The sequence below is a fragment of the Lolium perenne genome, chromosome 3, assembly GCF_019359855.2.
Source record: "Lolium perenne isolate Kyuss_39 chromosome 3, Kyuss_2.0, whole genome shotgun sequence".
Classification (NCBI taxonomy): Eukaryota; Viridiplantae; Streptophyta; class Magnoliopsida; order Poales; family Poaceae; genus Lolium; species Lolium perenne.
The window spans coordinates 13305602-13326880 of record NC_067246.2 but is presented as its reverse complement, the minus strand read 5'-3'; the positions used below and the strand labels follow the sequence as shown (position 1 = coordinate 13326880).

Below are 21279 nucleotides of genomic sequence, written 5' to 3'. Positions count from 1 at the left end.
GTCAATTCAATAATTTTTATTGGTTCAGTAGGTGTGAGTGTTACTTTTGTCCTCGACAATATTTTAGATGAAGATATTGTTTTGATTGGGCCTCGTTCTCAGATTTTACAACTTATGTTTTTATAGAAATTTTGAAAGTTAGCGCACGTTCTTGGATGCCTAAGCATATTTTGTTGTCAATTTTTTTTTTGTTCGGGGTCATTTACATTTCCATGGGTCTTAGCACAAATTTTTGTTTTTTAACGATACCAATGGTGTTATTGGCATTCTTTTTTGTGGTCGTGTATTTTTCTGCCAAAAAGACTTTTTCTATTGGGAGGTCAGCTCATAATATTTCTTCACTCCGTGGGTGTCAAGCCACATTTTTAGGTCCCTAGACATTTTCCACACAAAGATATTTTTTCTGATCGACCATGTTTTCTAAGTTCTTACCGGCACCATTGGCCGAGTCGAGTGTCACGAGAGAGAGTTTTTACGCCGAGACCTCATTTTCTTAGTTTTGACCGATTCCTTGGGTGTTAAAAAACATGCCATTTTATATGTTCATTAGGCATTTATTTAGCCGGAGAGATTCTTTGCATTGGGGCCTTTTTTTATATAGCTCTTACTGTGTTAGAGCACGTTTTTGGATGCCGCCGGGGACATTTCTTCCCGTGGAATGTCATTGTTAACATTTTCCTATTTTTATTTTTATTAGCACACGTTTATTTTAGCTCATGGGCACTTTCTTCTATAGTTTTCTTTGGGGGTGATTTCATTTTTATAATTGTGACAATCCATTGGTTCTTAGCACAATCTTTTCTGTATATATAACACCGATAGAAGCTAAATTTCTACTACTCGGATTGCATACGAATTACTCCGGGGGAACCTACCACGTACGACTTGAACTATGTACTAGTACGTGCCTAACTAGGAGTCTTTTTTACGCCTTTATATGTTTCTAGAAGGCAGAATTTTAGGTGCAAGATGACTAAAATTCGCTCCGAACAACAAGTGTAGTACGAACACCTCACCGGGTAGTCCGAAGACAAATACCACCGACATTACAACTCCAACGCGAAAGAGCCTATCCAGGCTAAATGACAAAGCCGCGTCTCGACCAACGCCGGTCACCTCTGAAGAACAACAACTCCAACTGGACTTCCCTTGTCGACGCACCATGCACCGTTGATGCCGAAAAGGAGGTGGCAGGTGAATGGTAGGACTCCGGCGACGGCGTACACGGCGCAAATGAAGGTCGAGCATGGACAACAACAAGCACCGGAGGAACACGACAAGGTACCTACAATGTCGTGTCTCCAAACGTGATGCTCTCAACAGAGTGACGACGTTGAGAACGCCGCCATCGCGTCGGTTCACGCCAAACCTAGGTTTTCACCCAGAGACCCCCATCAAAATGAAATGGGAGCGGGGAAGTACCGACACACTCAACGACGCCCATGGGCACCGTCGTCGCTATCACCGACTGAAGACGGGTGGTACTTTCTAACACTAGTGTGGTGTTAGCACCCGTGTTTTGAGGTATTTGCATTTTTTGTTACAGATTTTTTTTTAGCCAGAGAGATTCTTCGCATTGGGGACTATATTTTGGCCTCTCGGTGCTAACAGTTTTTGTGACGAGCTTAGCCAATACACATGGCTCATTTTGCGCGGTGGCATTCGTGATCTTTGATTTGTTGGCTTCGGGTATACACATGGTGGTGAAATACCGGTCTTCTTTTGTGACGTTCTTAGCCCATCTAACACGGAACATCAGCACCTTCTCCCCATCGTAGCTAAGTGATGGAAACAACTCCGTGTGTACCAACTCGTTGGGACTCCCCACAAGGGTGACTCGAGGGTTTATATCGAACTCTCGGGGAATGGGTAAACATGTGTTCTCTTCTTTTCCTCTTCTAGCAACCTGCAAAGCAAAGTTTTTGTCTTGTGTCCCCAACTTCACCGTATGGTTGTCAAGCACAAAGTTTTGTATTAGTAATATGAAATATAAGTATAAATAAAGTAAAGAAAAGCAAGTAAACTAAGCAAGAAAGATAAAAGCAATAAAGAGGTAGTTGTTTTTGGGTTTCGTGTGTTTGCAAGTGAAGAACGTATTTTTGGATTAATTAATTGCGCAAAATATAAAGAGTGATCACTGTGTTGGAAAGGTGTTTCTAATGATTTAAATTGGACCGGGGTTCATGGGTTCACTTGTCTACTCTCTTTTTAAGTTGTAGTGGACACAAACAATTCATCAAAGACATAATATAGGTGGGAGCGGGGAACCTAGGTTTTCACCCGTAGACATCCACCAAAACGAAATGGGAGCGGGGAAGTACCGACACACTCAACGACGCCTCCAAAGAGGGAAACGAGGCCCACGGGCACCGTCGCCGCTATAACCGACTGAAGATGGGTGGGGATTTCTAACAATAGTGTGGTGTTAGCACCCGTGTTTTGAGGTATTTGCATTTTTTATTAGAGATTCTTCGCATTGGGGCCTATTTGGTATATAGTTCTTACTGTGTTAGAACATGTTTTTGGATGCCGCCGGGGTTATTTATTCCAGTGGAATGTCATTACTAAGTTTTGCCCCCGGACGAAGGGAACCCGTTGGGGCACGCCGACCCTGCCCGCCGCCTTCAACAGCCGGGCGCGGCCGCCACCACTGGCGCCGGCGGCGGCAGCGGCCAGGAAGATGAGACCGAGGGGTTTTTTTTGGTTAGGGTTTGGGGCTCTCCGGAGCCGCTCGCTCGAGCGGCCCGGAAGAAAGCGGTGTTTAACTCTATGGTCCTAACTAGGACTCACGTAGAAAACGGACGCAGCTAGTGCTTGCTTTGAAGGTATTTACACCGCTCGGTTGTAACAATTTTTGTGACGAGCTTCATGACGGAGTTTATGAGGGAGATGGTGCAGAAGGCATCAGCAATAACAAGGTCATCTAATTTCTTTGGAAGCAGGATGATGTACACTTGGGCGCCCTCGTCGTGGAACACATTGTGGAAGGACCACTGCTGCCCCCTCGCTCCTTGATTGAACGACGTACAAAACTGTGGCAGCTAGCAGCTCCTTTCAGTCATTTACTACAGCTACTCGTGGCGTCTCATTGATTGAACCACGTTGATGCCAACCGGAACCTGACTAACCATTTTGTTCGTTTTGTATAATCATCAGTGGCAAGCCATTAGTCCATGACTTGTGGGTCCACCCGATCAATAATCCATACCTCCCCAAATTAAACTACAGCTAGCTTGCTAACACCTAGCGACACGCTCGAAAATTCATATATATTCACAGCCAAATAATGCAAGCAAAGAAACCAACTTAGTTGGTGATCTGATTAATGTGTGACAGACAGAAATTATAATTCTCTTCCGAAAGCTAAACCTAAAGTTTCAATCGGTTTTTACTTGTCAGTGTAGCCTCAACATGATGTGTTATTTGGTGCCTGGAAAATGTAAGATTAAACTTTGCTAATTGCTTTGAAAACTAATTATTATATGGAATCGTTTTGACCCGGCTAGTTTGCCCCTAATCCTTTGCCGTAGAGAATCTCCAGCCCGGTTAGTTTGTGAGCACATCTCTTCGTCAGCAGGATGACGTATGCTTGGTTGACGCCAGTGAGGTGGGAGCGCTAGCCGTGGAACTCATTGAGTAAGGACAGGATACGACATTGATGCTACACATGCATGCAAGGTGTCAGGTTGATTGAACAATGTTGGTGCCTACCGAATGATTTATACAATTGTTTAATCTTCCAACCCCTTCTCACCAGGTAGGTACGTCGTACATTCCTTGACCCCGCAAGCAGCTAGCTAGCTGCTCCTTCAATCATTCACCCGGCTACTTATATGACGTCTTATTGATTGAATCAAATATTGAGTAATTGAACCATGTAGATGCCAACCAGCACCTGACGCAAAATAAAATTTTACACCACATGAACCAACTAAGATACAATATAGAGGAGAAGGCAACGAGATTATACCCTCGACGATCATGTCTGTGCAACGGAGAAGTTGACAATGTTGATGTCCCGCGACTACAACAGCAGTGTTATACCTCCTATCCTCACGAAGGTTCGCCCGATCGAACGCCGAAAAGTATGATGTCTCCGAGATATCCATGAGTACCATATCAGTGACACCGGAACAACGTGTGAACCAGCAGAACAGGAGCAGCGGGGAATCTACGAGATGGAGTAGTAGTTGCACGCCAGGAGCTTGCACTAGAGACTACTAGAAAAACAGCTAGCCATAATATTGCTAGCAGTGGCGCACCAATATATAGTGCTCCACTGCTATCACAGTTACCAGTGGCGCACCTAGTTAATAGTGCGCCACTACTATATTTGACCAAAGTTTAACCCATCCTCTAGACAGACCAATGGCGCACCATGCATAGGTGCGCCACTGCTATTCGAGGTAACAGTGCCGCACCTATGCATGGTGCGCCATTGGTAAGTGTGAGCCCATGATAGCTATGGCGCACACATGCACATGTGCCACCATGTTTTCTCACTCGTTTTCTTCTCTTTTCTTCTTGGACTCGCAACTTACTCGTGTCACGTGTCACGCGTCACACGCAAAGCCACCCCACCAGCCCTTTTCTCTCTCTCCTGTCACCGGCCCGATCCACTTTCTCTCTTCCCACTCCCCACTCTCCTGATCCAATTTCTCTCTCCCCCATCTCCAAATCCACTTTCTCTCTCTGTTCGTTCTCTCCCCTCCCCGTGACGCCTTCGGCCACCACCGTGTTCCCCGTTCTCGCGCTCCACCATCTGCAAGACTTGGAATCTCGGTCCACGACCTGAGGCGGACGGAGGTGCTCGTGTCACGCGTTGGCGTGCGGATCTCGCGGCACCCCTATCTTCTTGTTCATGGCGGTGGCGGTGCTCGGGAAGCGGGTGAATCTCGCTGGACCGAACGCGCTGCCGGGCTCGCTCGTGCTGCCGGTGCGCGACTGGCGTCAGCGGCCGTGTCGCTAAGCCTCGCCGGGTTGAGGCTCTTCAACTTCACCGTCCTCAACCTCTCCGCCCTTAAGCACCGGGGTCCGCAGCGAGACGGTGGTAGCCCGGCGACACGGGCCTCGAGCGGTGACGCGGGCCTCGAGTGGCGATGCGGGCCTCGAGCGGCAAGGCGGTCCTCCTTCGATGACGCGGTCGTCCGGCGGTGGCGCTGTCCTCTCAGGGACCCGATTGTTTTTTTTCCTTTTAGGGTGTTTTATGTAAATTTGCGTTGTAATTTTATTTTAACTGCTCTATAAGTAATTTAATGTTAACTGCTCTGTAATTTTATTTCCATTTTTTTGTTTCGTACAGTGGTTAGCTGTGGCGCATGAATAGCCTATCAAGTGGCGCACTCACTTTTTTTTGGTTTCCTACAATGGCTAGCTGTGGCGCACGGAGTAATGCTCAACTAGTATGGTCCTTAGCACTGGTGCACCACTCGTGCGCCATTGCTATGTATTAGTAGTGGCGTGGTAGCAGTGGCGCATGGGTGGTGCACCACTGATACCAAAAATAGGTGTGCCGCTAACAGGCTATTTTCTAGTAGTGAGATCTGATCTAGAGGAGCGAAAGGGCGGCTTTGGTCAGTACGAGGGGAGTGGCGGCCAGGGTTCTTGGTGTCTCCAAGACTGTGCCCCTTCCCCCCTTTATATAGGTGGCCTAGGTGGGGCAGGTCAGCCCTTACGAGTGCTAATAGGTTCGTACTAGGAAACCCTAGGTAGGGGACCTTCTGGAATGTTCCAGAATATTATTGAACCTTCCAGACCTTCTGGAAGCTTCCACTACTTTGCAGTACCTTTCAATACTTTCTGAAACACTTCTGGACATCACATGACCACTCCGGAACCTCCCGTAGCACTTCTGAGATCCTCCGAAACACTTGCAGGACCCTGCTCTCTCATTCTCCATCATATCTTAGAATTCCTAGATGTTGCTAATCGTTAAGCGTGTGACCCTAAATGTTCGAGCATAAGTGGACATGTTTGCAACACCTGCTAGTCAGCGGGATATTGACACACATAATGACGCCCACATATTATGAACGATCATTATCGAGCGAACCTTGTATTACCGCATACAATTCATTTTGCATCATGCTACGTTACACAACACGACCTGATACTTTGAAGGTATCCCTGTGATCAACTCCTTACTATACCTAGATATCCTGATTACCAGTTTGCACTATTTTTTTTGTGTTTTATTCCGTTATCTCCGTGATTAACTCATTAGTCACAATACATTCCTAGGCGATGTTGTATATCGTAATACCAATTTGACCCAGAGTGTATCTCTCCATCGCGGGAGGGGAAAATCCCGGTCTTGACATATCTAGCACCACAACATACTTTCTGGTGTACCCGAAAGTCACCTATTTATAATTACCCTGTTACTACGCAACGTTTGATGACCCCAAAGCATCCTTCCTGTATCAAGGTCTACAATACTCTCATGGTCTAGGGAACCAAAGTAAATGCTAACACATTATGAGTAGAGAACGACAACATATTGACGACATCATCTCGCAATATCTAATAAGAGGAGTCTATCCAACACCATTGCTACCCTAACAATTTGCTCCCATTATTGACATAATCCTTGTTTACATTAACAATGCCCATGATCAGGAAAACAAGACCATCAACAATACATGAACTAGTCCAGAGGCCTGACTAGGGAAATGTTTGGTGTTTATTATTCCACATATGCAATTGGGTTTTCCTCTGAATATCACATTCATGAACAAATGCAATTCTAGAATAGAACATAAACTTAATCATTACCATGGAAATAAAATAATAACAACATTATTATTGCCTCTAGGGCATATTTCCGACACTCTCCCATTTCCACAAGAGTCAATAATCTAGTCAATGCTTAAGCACATAACACCAATGGCATTCCTTTATTTCCCATGTTTTTCGTGTGGTAGAGACTTCATCATTGGATCTCACACATTCCGGTTCATGTGTATTTTGCATATCTTTATGTCTCCATGCTCCACACATTCATGAATGAGGTGGAATCGGCACTGTATATGTTTGCATCTCTGGTGGCACTTTGGCTCGCTGTCCGGGGATATGGCGCCACTATTGTCACAATAGAGCTCCATAGGATCTAGAGTTTTTGGAACCACACCAAGCTCGGTGACGAACTTCTTGATCCAAATGTCCTCGTATGCCGCTTTTGAAATGGTGATATACTCAGACTCCATTGTAGAATCTGCCACAATGTCCTGGTTAGAACTCTTCTTTCTCACTGTACCACCGTTCAAGGTATACACAAAGCCAGATTGAGATAAAAAATCGTCTGGATCTGTGAGAAAGCTAGTGTCGGTGTAACCTCTTACAACGAGCTCCTTGTCTCCACCGTATACGAGAAACATATCATTAGACCTTCTCAAGTATTTACATATATTTTTTAGTATTGTCTAATGATCATTACCTGGATCACTATGGTACCTGCTCATAACACTTAGAGCATAGGATACATCTGGTCGTGTATATATCATGGAGTGCATGAGTGATCCAATCTTAGATGCGTATAAAATCTTACTCAAACCTTTCCCTTGCTACACCGGCAAGAACACCTTCTTGGCGCTTTCCATACCTATTGGGAACATTGATCTATCTCTGTAGATCTTAATCCTTCATATGTATGTTTCCTCGCCCAAGTCCTTCATTGAAAAACTATTTTTTTGTGAAGTCTTAATTGTGTCAAGAAAAGATACATCATTTCCAATCAACAATATGTCATCCACATAAATTTTTCAAAATGCTAGTGGGCTCTCACTTATTTTCTTCTAAACATAAGCCATTTTCACTATTCTTGATGAACCCAAACCCTTTGAGCACTTCATCAAAGCGAAGATTACAACTCCACGCATCCGCAAGATCTAGACTTTTAAGAACACGAGATTTCTCCAACTGTTTTAATAAAGAAAATTAGAAATAATGCTTTTGAATGTTTATTATCTGTACTATTTTCTCTTGATACCTTTGGATAAAAAATGAATTATATTCCTTTAGTTAATTAGTTGATGATAACACAATATGTTTGTATGCATGTTTTTTGGAGAGACTCTTGATAGTCAATACAAAGAAAATGAATCCATTACGCCAGCCATAGGTTTTTTTTGTATGTTCTGCGAAATCCTTTCTCTCCATGTGTGTTCGACATCCGATAGATAAATCGAAGCCGCAACTTCTAATTAGAGAAACAGGATGCTGGATATTTTTCATGGGTAATGCTTGTTTTTATAGTATTATGACAATCGCTATAGTATTTCATGTTAGGGATGGATGAACCTTCCAATTGGGATATGCATATAAAATGATACATATAGAATTTGTATATGTTATGTCTTTCTCTATTTGTTTGTTCACATTTTCGTTTATACAAAACTTATCAAAGGATTTTTTAGGTGGTCTAACATGCGCATCTGAATAGTGTGTGACTGTGTATATATACCTATATATATATATATATATATATATCACTACGGAAAAAAAGGTCTTTGCCGTGTTGGCAATAGACACGGCAGTGCTGTTTCGGAACACGACAATGCACCTTTGCCATGTGCCTAGCACCCCGAAACACGGCAAAGGTTTTGCTGTGTGCCTCCCAGCCCAGTACACGGCAAAATTTGAACTGACGGTTTCCCCGGCTAACTGACGGTGCCACATCGGATGGGCTTTGCCGTGTGTCTCCCTTCGAAGAACACGACAAAGATTCATAGTTTGCCGTGTCCCTTTATCTTTGCCGTGTGGCGTCTTTAGCCTCGGCATGGCAAAAAACATGGGACCCCGTTGACCCACCTCCCTTTGCCGTGTACCCCCATAGGCTAGCACTAATACAAAAAACCTTACCGTCGGCGCCTTCACATTCGCCGGCGACCACCTCGCCGGTGGTAAGGGCTTATCCCCGGCGCCTTGTATTTCGCCGGTGGTAACTCCAACTTATCGCCGGCGCCTTCTCCAATTCTCCGGCGGTATTTGTTACCGCTGGCGCCTAGCCTATTTGCCGGGGGTAACGGTGTGTATCGCCGGCACTTACGTTTGTAGGGTTCGTTGCATAGAAAACAAAAAAATTTACCGCTAAGACGAATAAAACCAAGATCCAATCTATGGAAAAGCCAAGATATAATCTATGAGATATGTGCAACGAGATAGATGAGAACTAACCCTCGAAGATCCAAAGACTTAACGAGATCCAATCTCGTGGTTGATGAAGACGATCCTTCCGGTGCTGCGATCCGGCAGCACTTCCGTACTCGGTCACACGTACGGAGTCGATGAAGACCTTCCTCTCCCCGTTCCAGTGGGCAGCGGAGGTAGTAGATCCCCTCAGAATTCCAGCAGCACGACGGCATGGTGGTGGTGGTGGAGGAGAAATTCCTGCAGGGGTTCGCCAAGCCAGCGCAGGAATAAGGAGGAGGGAGGAGAGGTGGCGGATAGGGTTGGCTCAAGGGCTGCCCCTTCTCTCCTTTATATAGAGGAGGAAACTTGGAGGAGGAGGAAAAATACTGCCGTCACTAGTAGAAAAACGGGCAAAGGATTTCACCTTTAGTACCGGTTTCCTTACGAACCTGTACTAAAGGCTACATTAGTACCGGTTTAACTGCCCAGGTCACCGAGAAACTTTAATACCGGTTCATTAAGGATCTATCGTACCGGTTCGTAACAAACGAACCGGTAAGAAAGGGTTTCGCGCCAAATTTGAGGCGGAGGTGGGGCCAGCGCTGCACCTTTAGTACCGGTTCATATAAAGAACCGGTACTAAAGGGTGTCCTGCCTATTTCTCCACCCGAGCCACCGAGCAGCTCCATTTTTCCTTCTCCTCTCACATTTCCAAATATTTTTCTCCTCTCACACTCCAACAAATCACCATTTTTCTCCACCATTTTGTCAAGATTGACGGCACCCATCTATCCAAGGGTTAGCTATATCATCCTTTCTTCCGGCGTTCCTAATTTAGCTCATTTCTTTGCTAGTTTAACTCGTATCATTTTTCTAGTGCGAGCAAGGTGTTCGATGAAATGCCTAAGTTAGGGATTTCATTCTTTTTATATGCAATTTGAGCTCAAATTAAAGTATGATTTGTTGGTTTTAGTATCGTCCCCGTCCTCACCGCCGTCGATCGCCAGCGTCGTCCCCTAGCCGGCACCACCTCGGTGAGCCTCTTCTTTTTTGTAAAAAAAACTTAGTTTTATGTGATGAACTTGAATACTAATTAATTTGGTCACTCATATATTCATGATGTTGTGTAATTAATGATTTTTGATATACTTATATAATGCAGATGAATCGACAATGGATGTACGGTGACCGATGACATCCCGAGTTCATTACTGGCATGCATTATTTTCTCAACGTGGCTGAGGCAAACAGGCGGTCGAATGGTTTCATTTGTTGTCCATGTAGTTCCTGTAAGAATACGAAGGATTACTCTACCTCAAAAACCCTTCACATCCACCTGCTTGAGAACGGTTTCATGCCCGGCTATAATTGTTGGAGAAAGAGGGGTTATAATGGAAGACAACGAAGAAGAAGAGGATGATGACAACTATCCTATGTTCACTGAAGACGGTGATAGTAGAATGGGGGGAGACGAAGCTGAAGAAGAGCCCATTTTTTATGAGCCCGATGACGATTTGGGTCGGGCCATTCTTTATGCGAAGATAAACTGCGGAAGTGAAAAGGAGAGGTCGAAGTTGGAGAAAATGTTAGAGGATCACAACAAACTATTGTACCCAAATTGCGAAGATGGCCAGAAAAAGCTAGGTACCACACTGGAATTGCTGCAATGGAAGGCAGAGAATGGTACTTCTGACAAGGGATTTGAAAAGTTACTGAAAATAATAAAGAAGATGTTTCCAGGGGAGAACGTATTGCCCTCTAGTACGTACGAAGCAAAGAAGGTTGTTTGCCCTCTAGGATTAGAGGTGCAGAAGATACATGCATGCATCAATGACTGCATCGTCTACCGCGAGGAGTACGAGAATTTGAATGCATGCCCGGTATGTGGTGCATTGCGGTATAAGATCAGGCGAGATGACCCTGGTGATGTTGAGGGCGAGTCGTGCCCTAGGAAGAGGGTTCCTGCCAAGCTGATGTGGTATGCTCCTATAATACCACTGTTGAAACGTTTGTTCCAAAACAAAGAGCATGCCAAGTTGTTGCGATGGCACAAAGAGGACCGTAAGAAAGATGTGATGCTGAGACACCCCGCTGACGGGCCGCAGTGGAGAAAAATCGACAGAGAGTTCAAGTCATTTTCAGATGACACAAGGAACTTAAGATTATGTCTAAGTACAGATGGCTTTAATCCTTTCGCGGAGCAGAGCTCCAGTCATAGCACCTGGCCAGTGACTCTATGTATCTATAACCTTCCTCCTTGGTTGTGCATGAAGCGGAAGTTCATTATGATGCCAGTGCTCATCCAAGGCCCGAGGCAACCCGGCAACGAGATTGATGTGTACCTGAGGCCATTGGTTGAAGAACTTTTACAGTTGTGGTGTGAAGAAGGTGTAGCTGTGTGGGATGAGCACGAACAAAAGGAATTTAACCTATGAGCGCTGTTGTTTGTAACCATCAATGATTGGCCTGCTCTTAGTAACATTTCAGGACAGTCAAACAAGGGATACAATGCATGCACACACTGTTTAGGTGAGACTGACAGTATATATTTGGGAAACAAGAATGTGTACCTGGGGCATCGTCGATTTCTTCCAAAACAACATCACGTAAGAAAGAGAGGAAAGCATTTCAGAGGTGAGGCAGATAACCGAACGAAGCCTACCCGCCCTACTGGGATGTTATATATGATATGGTCAAGGATTTAAAAGTGATCTTTGGAATGGGTCCTGGCGGATAATCTGTTCCGCATGATGTTGACGGACACGTACCCATGTGGAAGAAGATGTATATATGTTGGGAGCTACCCTATTCGAAAAATCCTAGAGGTTCACTCTGCAATCGACGTGATGCACGTGACGAAAAATCTTTGCGTGAACCTGCTAAACTTCTTGGGCGTGTATGGGAAGACAAAAGATACACCGGATGCACGGCAGGACCAGCAATGTATCCACGAAGGGAACAACCTGAATCCAGAGAAGTATCAAGGTACTGCCAGCTACGCTCTTACCAAAGAAGAGAAGGAGATCTTTTTTGAAGTCCTGAGTAGCATCAAGGTCCCGTCTGGCTTCTCGTCGAATATAAAGGGAATAATAAACATGTCAGAGAAAAAGTTTCAAAACCTAAAGTCTCATGACTGCCACGTAATTATGACACAATTACTTCCGGTTGCATTGAGGGGGCTTCTGCCGGAAAATGTTCGAGTACCCATTGTGAAGCTATGTGCGTTCCTCAATGCAATTTCTCAGAAGGTGATCAATCCATTAACTCTACAAAATTTACAGAATGATGTGGTGCAATGTCTAGTCAGCTTCGAGTTGGTGTTCCCACCATCCTTCTTCAATATTATGACGCATCTCCTCGTTCACCTGGTCGAAGAGATTAGCGTTCTCGGTCCTGTTTTTCTACACAACAAGTTCCCCTTTGAGAGATTCATGGGAGTCTTAAAGAAATACGTTCATAACTATGCTAGGCCAGAAGGAAGCATCTCCAAGGGCTATGGAACAGAGGAGGTCATTGAGTTTTGTGTTGACTTTATTCCTGACCTTAAGCCGATCGGTGTTCCTGAATCGCGCTATGAGGGGAGACTGCGTGGAAAAAGGCACGCTAGGAAAGAAAGCAACAATGTGTATGGACGGACATTCTTTCACTCAAGCACACTACACAGTTCTACATAATTCCTGTTTGGTGGCTCCGTATATAGTGGAACACAAGAATATTTTACGCTCGGAATACCCGGAGCAACGTGAAGATTGGATTGATGGAGAACACATGAAGACTTTCGGCGGTTGGTTGCAAACACGTCTCATTAATGGCACACATGAAGAACAACTATACTTGTTGGCCAAGCAAGCATCTTCAACTATATCGACTTTTCAAGGGTACGAGATAAATGGGAATACATTTTACACGATCGCCCAAGATAAAAAGAGCACCAACCAAAACAGTGGTTTCCGCTTTGATGCAGCAGAGGACAATGGAAAGAAGATCACATATTATGGGTACATAGAGGAGATATGGGAACTTGACTATGGACCTACTTTCAAGGTCCCTTTGTTCCGGTGCAAATGGTTCAACCTGAAAGACGGGGTACATGTAGACCCGCAGTACGGAATGACTACAGTGGATCTCAAGAATCTAGGGTACGACACCGAACCATTCATCCTAGCCAGTGAAGTGGCTCAGGTTTTTTATGTGAAGGACATGTCGACCAAACCAAAGAAAACTCAGAAGACTAGATAGGGATCATAACTTGTGTATCTCAATATGGAAATCACTTTCCCATTTATTTTTGTGTAATGATGTTACTGTATGTAAGATATTAACAATGGAGATGGTTGGCTTGTTTTACTAGTTAAGTAGCTTTCACGGGCTTGCAGGGAAATTTTTCCGAGGCGGAGCTTCCGAAGATGTCCTAGGGCGTGAGCACCAACGACATCTTCGAGAAGCTCCGCCACGGGAGATTTCCCAACCCTTTCCCCAACAATGTTAGAGGAGATGGAGTCTTTCACGGGCTTGCAGGAAAAAAATTCCGAGGCGGAACTTCCGAAGATGCCGTAGGGCGTGTGCACCAACGACATCTTCGAGAAGTTCCGCCACGGGAGATTTCCCAACCCTTTCCCCAACACTGTTAGAGGAGATGGAGTCTTTCACGGGCTTGCAGGAAAAAATTTCCGAGGTGGAACTTCCGAAGATGCCGTAGGGCGTGTGCACCAACGACATCTTCGAGAAGTTCCGCCACGGGAGATTTCCCAACCCTTTTCCCAACACTGTTAGAGGAGATGGAGTCTTTCACAGGCTTGCAGGAAAAAAATTCCGAAGCGGAACTTCCGAAGATGCCGTAGGGCGTGTGCACCAACGACATCTTCGAGAAGTTCCTCCACGGGAGATTTCCCAACCCTTTCCTCCATCCATCTGGCTTCTTCTTCTTCCTCCATATGCTCACCACCAGCTCTGGGTTCCTCTTCTTCCTCCTCCTCATCATCATCGGCGTCAGCCACGATGAAGCCACCAGCTCTGGGTTCCTCTTCTTCCTCCTCCTCATCATCATCGGTGCCACTGCGTTCCCGCCTATTTTCTTCCCGCACCACTGCGTTCCCGCCTATTTTCTTCCCGAGCTTTCCACCGCTTCCCGTCTCCGTCTTCCTGCCATTTTTCACTATATATATGTAGGCTTGGCCTCCATTTCCATATGACATCTAGACTCATATATGCAAACCTCATCACTCTCTCCCATGGTTTCCATCGTATCTCTAACCCCCCGGGAGGCGGAGGCGCTTTGCGGCTTGAACTACCCCTGCCCGCCGGGCTACCGCGTCCCCACCGGCTGGATGCTGAGCGTCGGAGGCATACCGGTCCCTCCTATCCATCTAGGTGTGGCGCGCCAGATGGCCATCATGAACCACTACTACTTCGAGCTCACGCCAGAGCAGCGGAGGAATCCCCAGTGGCATCCCGACTACATCCCGACTTGGGACGGCTTCTTCATCAATCGGCATGAGAGTGCGCTTGCCAGGCACGAGGAGGACGGCCCGCCTCCTTCAAACTTCAACGAGGCTGGCCGTCAGCTGTGGTGGCGCGGCCGGACTCTCCAGAACGTCATGGCCTACCGTGGCCCCCGCCTGCGCTACCCACAGTCTCAGCCTATGCGTGCTCACCCGCCGAGGTTCGACTACCGCGACCCCGATGCCAGCGACGACGACGTCGGCGACTACGACGACTACAGTGGCGACGTTTATAGGGCTAGGCACAACTATGACTGAATCACTCCAACATTCGAAAACAAGTTCGGCCAATTGTGACTTAATCTGGCCATGTATCTTAATTTTCAGTTGAACTATGTACTTTAATTCCAGTTCAATCGTAATAAAATTTTATTCCCGCCCATTATTTCCCGCCCTTTTCCTCCCGCCCTTTTCTTCCCGCCCTTTTCCTCCCGCCCTTTTCCTCCCGCCCATTTCTCCCTCCCTTTTCTTCCCGCCCTTTTCCTCCCGCCCTTTTCTTCCCGCCCGTTTCCTCCGTCATTTGGCCCGAGGTAAGATTGTCGAGGAAATAAAGCGCCCATTATAAAAAAAAAGCGTGCAAATATGAACATTATATATTATATATGAACATTTAAAAATGCGTGCAAATATGAACATTATATAGTATATATGAACATTTAAAAATGTGTGCAAATATGTCATATATAGTATATATGAACATTTAAAATAAAAACAGAAACAGAAATAGAAATAGCAAAACAGAAAAAGAAATAGCAAAACAGAAAAAAAACCCTTTGGTACCGGTTGTTGGGGAGAACCGGTACCAAAGGCCTTTGGTACCGGTTGGTGGGGAGAACCGGTACGTAAGGTCCTCTCCACGGTTTCTTCCCTTAGCCGCTGTGAATCGACCACCATTCATCGACATTTCCCCGCAGTCGTCCGCCGTCGTCCGCCGCAGCCACGCCCCGCTCCCCGGCGCAGCTCCCCGGCGCCAAGCCGCCGCCGCTCCCCCCGCTCGCCGGCAAGAAGGTGAGTCCCCGCGCCTCCTCCCCTTGTCCCCCTCCCCCCACTCGCCGGCAAGCAACGTAGTCCGCCGATGCCGCCGACGCCGGCCACGCCGCCTCGCCACGCCGCCTCTCCTCCGTCTTCGTCGCCCCTACGCTAGCAGACGCCTACGCCAAGGCCGGCCGCCGCGCTCAGGGTCTTCGTCGCCACCGCGCTTAGGGTTTTCGACGAAATGCCAACACGGGTGCGGTCGAGCACCTGGCCCTTGCACATGTTGGGCGGGCAGGTGCCGAGGCCACAGCCGTGCAGGCCGGTGTGGTAGTCGTGGTGCGGCGCGATGCGGAGGCGGCCGTCGACGTCGATGCGGCTCGGGTTGGTGTTGATCTCGGAGAAGTAGCCCCGGAGGCCGTGGTGGTCAAGGATGGTCTCGATGAAGAAGCGTTTGGCGTTGCAGAGGACCCTGAGGTCGCAGCCGAGGCCGTAGGCGGCCTTGATGGCGGCGACGACGTGCGGGTCGATGGGCGCCGCCCTCAGCACCTCAGCGACGTCGTGGAGAGTCTTGCCCCGCGCGTGCAGCTCCCCCATGACGGTGTCGATGAGGGTGTTCCAGGGCATGGTGGGCAGGAGGCGGTCGAACAGCTCGGTGGCGCCGAGGCCGTCGACGTGGCCAATCGATGGGACAGCAGCCAACGACACGGAGCAGGGGCCGCGTAGAGCAGCGTCGCGCGCTGGGTGCAATGGAGGCCGGGGCGTGGCCAAGTGACGAGGAGGGGGCGGGCACACGCGGGCGGCATCGAGCTCGGGAAAAGGAGGCGCTCGGGACGGTGCTACAGGTTTGTGGTCATCTATCAATGTTGATAAAAAAATCTCATGGCGATCGGAGAGAACAACTATACGGCGCCATGGCCCTCTCAGTTATTGGGTAATCGATGGCGCCACGGCGTCCGTGAGTGGTTGTCGACATCGCCAACCGCCGTGTGGGGTCAGCAAAATCAGGGGTTTAAATGGGCTGCCTTTTGACTCTAACTAAGACCCTGTCGTGCGTCCACGGGCTGAGGCTACTCGACGTGGTGGCACCCGAGCTTGGCACCATGGCGGTGCATTTGGGCTTAAGTCCTTGCATACCATGGCGGTGCACTTGGGCTTAAGTCCTTGCATACCCACGTGGACGCACCTTTAATACCGGTTCGTAAGGAACCGGTATCAAAGGGGGGGGGGGGGGGCTTTAGTCCCGATTCATTGGTACCGGTTGCGAAACTGGTACCAAAGTCCTTTGGAACCGGTACCAATGGCCATTTGTCTACTAGTGTATGTGGTTCGATCAATGTAGAGATCAGGGGTCCTCCTTTTAGAAAAAATCGGCAAAAATCCGACTTGGAAATATAAACTTGATCAACAAATTATATAGTAATATCGCATGCAAGTTGGACGTTTATGTATATATAATGATGGTTTTACGATCTTTTGGCTTGAGATGCAACCCAGTTTGATCATGTTAGGACGTAACATTCTCCTTGCATTAAAGTAATGTTTCAACCTCATAATGGTAATGGGAAAATCCATGTGATAATAGAAAGACAGGGTGAAATTACTTAATGCCAATCAACCAATATTTTATAACATTCACCGATCCATGTAAACTAAGTGTGAATATTTCTTACCTGCCACCTTATATTGCTACATTCCAGAGTTCGGTGAACCATCTGGCACATAATGTATTGCAGCCCGGGACATTCCACATTGTGTAGGAACCGCGATCTTGATAATCCATATAGCTAACAATATAATGTCTAACTTTTCTGGTACGTACGAGATGATCTTGGATGGTGAGACACCACTGCAGATATTCAATAGTAAATGCATGTTAGAGCTAACCTTAATAGATAAATTTGTGTTGATATGTATGCTCATCGTTTGTTTCAGCAGTAACAGGCATCATCTTTGTCAGGCATATACATAAATGTCATATAAATAGCCCTATTTAGAAAGAGTGTACTACTGTCAGGCTTATAAATATCAAAGTAAGCCACATAATATAAGAATTAAAAGAGAGAAAAATGGAAGTAGATAGTGCATAAATATGAAGTTCATTAACCAAATGTAGGAGTTGATACCTTCATTAATTTGTATGGCCTGTAAAAAAACAGCATCTTCATGATTCCACATGTTTGTAACCAAGGAAAAAAAAAGACAAATGAATATGAGGTAGCATTGTTAAATAATTTCCTGCCAACTTGTTAGCCACTATTGAGTTCATGCACGCTTTACATCCTTATACCCACACAAAGAAAATGGGTCAAATAATTTTTTTTTCCTTATAAACCGCACCAGAGAAAATGAGGCGTACACACTAATTAACCCCCAAAATATTGTATCCTCTTTCTTATCCTTTTGTATTGTAGTTATAACTTCTGTCTAAATAAGAACTTGTTATTATGCGGATTAATTTGCACGTGCATGATCTCAAATCTTAGTGACCATCTAATAGGGTAGAGAATTCCTATGTATTAAATTGTATGCCAGCCTGATGAGATCAAACCAACTCGTGAGTCTTGACCGTTGGTGCGTAGAGCAGGCACCAAGCAGTCAACCCTGAAATTCAGAAGTGATCCTGCCTAAGAAATAATATAAAAAGTTATTGCAATAATTTGCCAGAGTAAACAATAATGTAACAACATATACCAGAATAATCTTATTAACTAAACAATGTATTCTCTCCGTCCCATAAAATATGTCTTAGAATCTATGATATCGTTCATGGGACAGAGGGAGTACATATGATGCTTAGGCTATTTTACAGATCAACTTGCCGCATGAAAAATTGATGGCATACCTAGAAGTGCTTCGCATGCGCGTGATCGGGTAAACAATAATGCAAGCGGCTAATAATAAGGAGAAACAATGGAACTTTCTTAATTTTTTAATTCAAATCAAAAGACTGAATAGGGCGATCTAGCAAAACATTAATCGCTGCACTGCTGAGGGCCTCACACTGGAATCTAATCGAGCAATGTGTGATGTATCGATTGATTTTTTTTTACGTACCATCAGTTGATGTCAATCACCATGATACATTATTCTTCGCAATCTTGCTCTTTCCAGATCAAAGCTACACATAATAGAGACCAACAGAGATGGTAGGTAGTCAGATAGAGGAAGCTCGCCCGGTTACACCCTATAAATAGGTGGCCTTCCATCCTCATTAGGTCCATCGCAACTTGCAAGCGCGCACACACACATCAGGCTAAGTTTTCAGTTGAAGTAGGTCGAGAGTATGGCGGTAAGGCTGTATATATGTATATATAGAACTGTATGTGCTTAGCTAGTTTCATGTAACTAACTAACTTGCTTAATTTGTGATGCATGTTGTATGTAGGACGCGATGAAGGTTGGTCCATGGGGTCCGCAGGGTGGACAACCTCAAGACATCAATAAAGCAAGCAAGCCCCAATCCCTGGTGAGCATCACCATCTGTAGCTCCGAGTCCGAGGATGGCCGTATCTTTGGCTTCTCCTTCGTCTACAAGGACCAGAATAGGAAGCCCCTCCCTGTCGGCCCCTGGGGCAAGATTGACCCGGAACACAACATCAGTAAAATCAACATGGATCCCGACGAGTACCTCGTCCAGGTGTTTGGCACCACTGACGGCACCGGCATCACCTCGCTCAAGCTGGTCACCAACAAGCAGCCGTACGGGCCGTATGGCTACCCGGCAGGGGCCGCCTTCGTGGTGACGTTGCAGCCGAACAATGGCGAGGTGGTTGCCTTCTTCGGCTGCTCCGGCAACACCCTCACGGCGCTCGGCGTCTACGTGCTGGGGAAGAATGGTTTACCGGTCAAGATCGGTCCGTGGGGAGGATCCGGCCAACCCGTGGACATCACCACGCCAGTCAAGCTTAAGCAGGTCAGCGTCTACAGCACCCAGAAAATAGGAGAGCGCATCAAAGGCTTCTCCTTCGTCTACGTCGACCAGCATGTCAAGCCCACATCTGCCGGCCCCTGGGGCACGGTCAAAGGACATGAGAATCTGCCGGTACATACGACAACGTTAATTCATTCCTAATTTCCTTTCGGAGTACTAATATCGATCGTCTGACGACTTTGAGTGCATGCAACTTGTCATGCATCCATGCATGTCTTGCAGTTTTCCATGAGCCCAGGCGAGTATGTGAACAATTTCTCTGGCACTTTCGACGACTACGGCGTGACCTCGCTCAAGTTCACCACCAACCAGCAGAATGTGCACGGCCCGTACGGGTACCCCTCGGGGACTGCCTTTAGCGTGCCGCTGCCGAACGACCGCGATGACAACGGCGCCATGGTCGGCTTCTTCGGCCACTCTGGGGAGAGCCTCATGGCCCTCGGCATCTACGTCGGGCTCGTGTCCAACGAACCATGAATCAATCACTTATATAAATATATCTATCGAGCTAGCAGCTAGCTACTCTACCGATCGATCCCATCCAGATGTACGTCGTACCTGCAGGCTGCAGACCTCTACTCGATCCGCTACTATGCGTTAAACCCCTGCTAGCTAGCTACTAGCTAGCTAGCTGGCTATACATATGTCATAATATGTGTGTAATGAATAAGCACGATGGGATCCGGCAGCATCGTCTGCAGCTCGATCAAATACTGTTAAGAGATTATATATGTTCATGTATACGTACCTACGTGTGTATGAATAAAGTTGTAATATGCCACCCATGGTTTGCAATAAATAAATACCTCCCGTTCGTCTAAAACAAGCTCACAAATTACTTTGTTGTTTATTTCTTGTTGATCTAACTAAATTTATACCTAATAATAAAGAAAATAAAACTTCTTATTCGTCCGTCTATTTCTACCCAAGATTTTTGTCTAAATTACATGTTCTGCCACCGGTAAGTCAATCAACTAAAAAAACGCTTCGTGTTTGCCATCGTACCGGTTCACCCGAGCGAAAAGTCATCGCACCTATCTCTGGCCTGCCCCGAGTAGAGTCGTTATCCATCGTCAGCAAGGACAACTCGTGTCCTACTCGAATAGTTTAGGACTGGATCAGCAAGGTAACCTATAAACTTTAACAGCCACAAGCAATACGAACAATCTCTGGTCGAGTCTGCCGCAGTATTGCCGTGCTACAATTCTGCCGACTTTGCCGGAACCCAACGTTTAGCTTCGCCGTCAGTCCACCGCCGTATTACCGTTTTGTCGACTTCACCAAAACGCCACGGTCACTACGCGAGTTTCAGCGTTCTGCCGACTTTGCCTTACGCGGAACCGATCGAGCTTCATGGATCATCTCTCTCATCGCTATGTTGTACTTGTACACGTCAACTACATGAGGAGCAGCCTGAAGCTAGCTCCTACCTTCTAGCCAGTGTTATGATTCTAACAACGGCGACAACCATACATGGCTCGCCGAGCGCGGCACTGGCGTTCTGCCGACCTCGCCGGAGTCCGCTGCAGTTTCTCCGTCAGTCCACCGCCGTATTACCGTTCTGCCGAATTCCCAAGAACGCCACCGTCACCAAGTGAGTTTTGGCGTTCAACCGACCTCTCCTGACGGGGAACTGAGCTTGATGGACCATCTCTCATCTTTTTGGTCATACACGTCAAGTGCATGAGGAGCTAGGTTCAAGCTCTCCATGTCTTGCTTCCGATACTAGGACGGTCCTCGTGT

At 46.5% G+C, this 21279-nt stretch overlaps 2 protein-coding genes across 2 annotated transcripts; one reads left to right on the top strand and one right to left on the bottom strand.

The window, feature by feature from the left end:
- Positions 1-15770: 15770 nt before the first annotated feature.
- LOC139837792 (inorganic pyrophosphatase 1-like) lies at positions 15771-16578 on the bottom strand. Its single transcript, XM_071827068.1, has 2 exons — positions 16506-16578; positions 15771-16441 (listed from the first exon to the last, which is right to left on the bottom strand). Exons 1-2 carry the CDS (start codon positions 16576-16578, stop codon positions 15771-15773), a joined length of 744 nt encoding a protein of 247 aa, XP_071683169.1.
- Positions 16579-18888: 2310 nt separating this feature from the next.
- On the top strand, positions 18889-20013 carry LOC127321477 (mannose/glucose-specific lectin-like). The gene is made up of 3 exons (XM_051350513.2): positions 18889-18894; positions 18991-19647; positions 19759-20013. Exons 1-3 carry the CDS (start codon positions 18889-18891, stop codon positions 20011-20013), a joined length of 918 nt encoding a protein of 305 aa, XP_051206473.1.
- The last annotated feature ends 1266 nt before the right edge of the window (positions 20014-21279 follow it).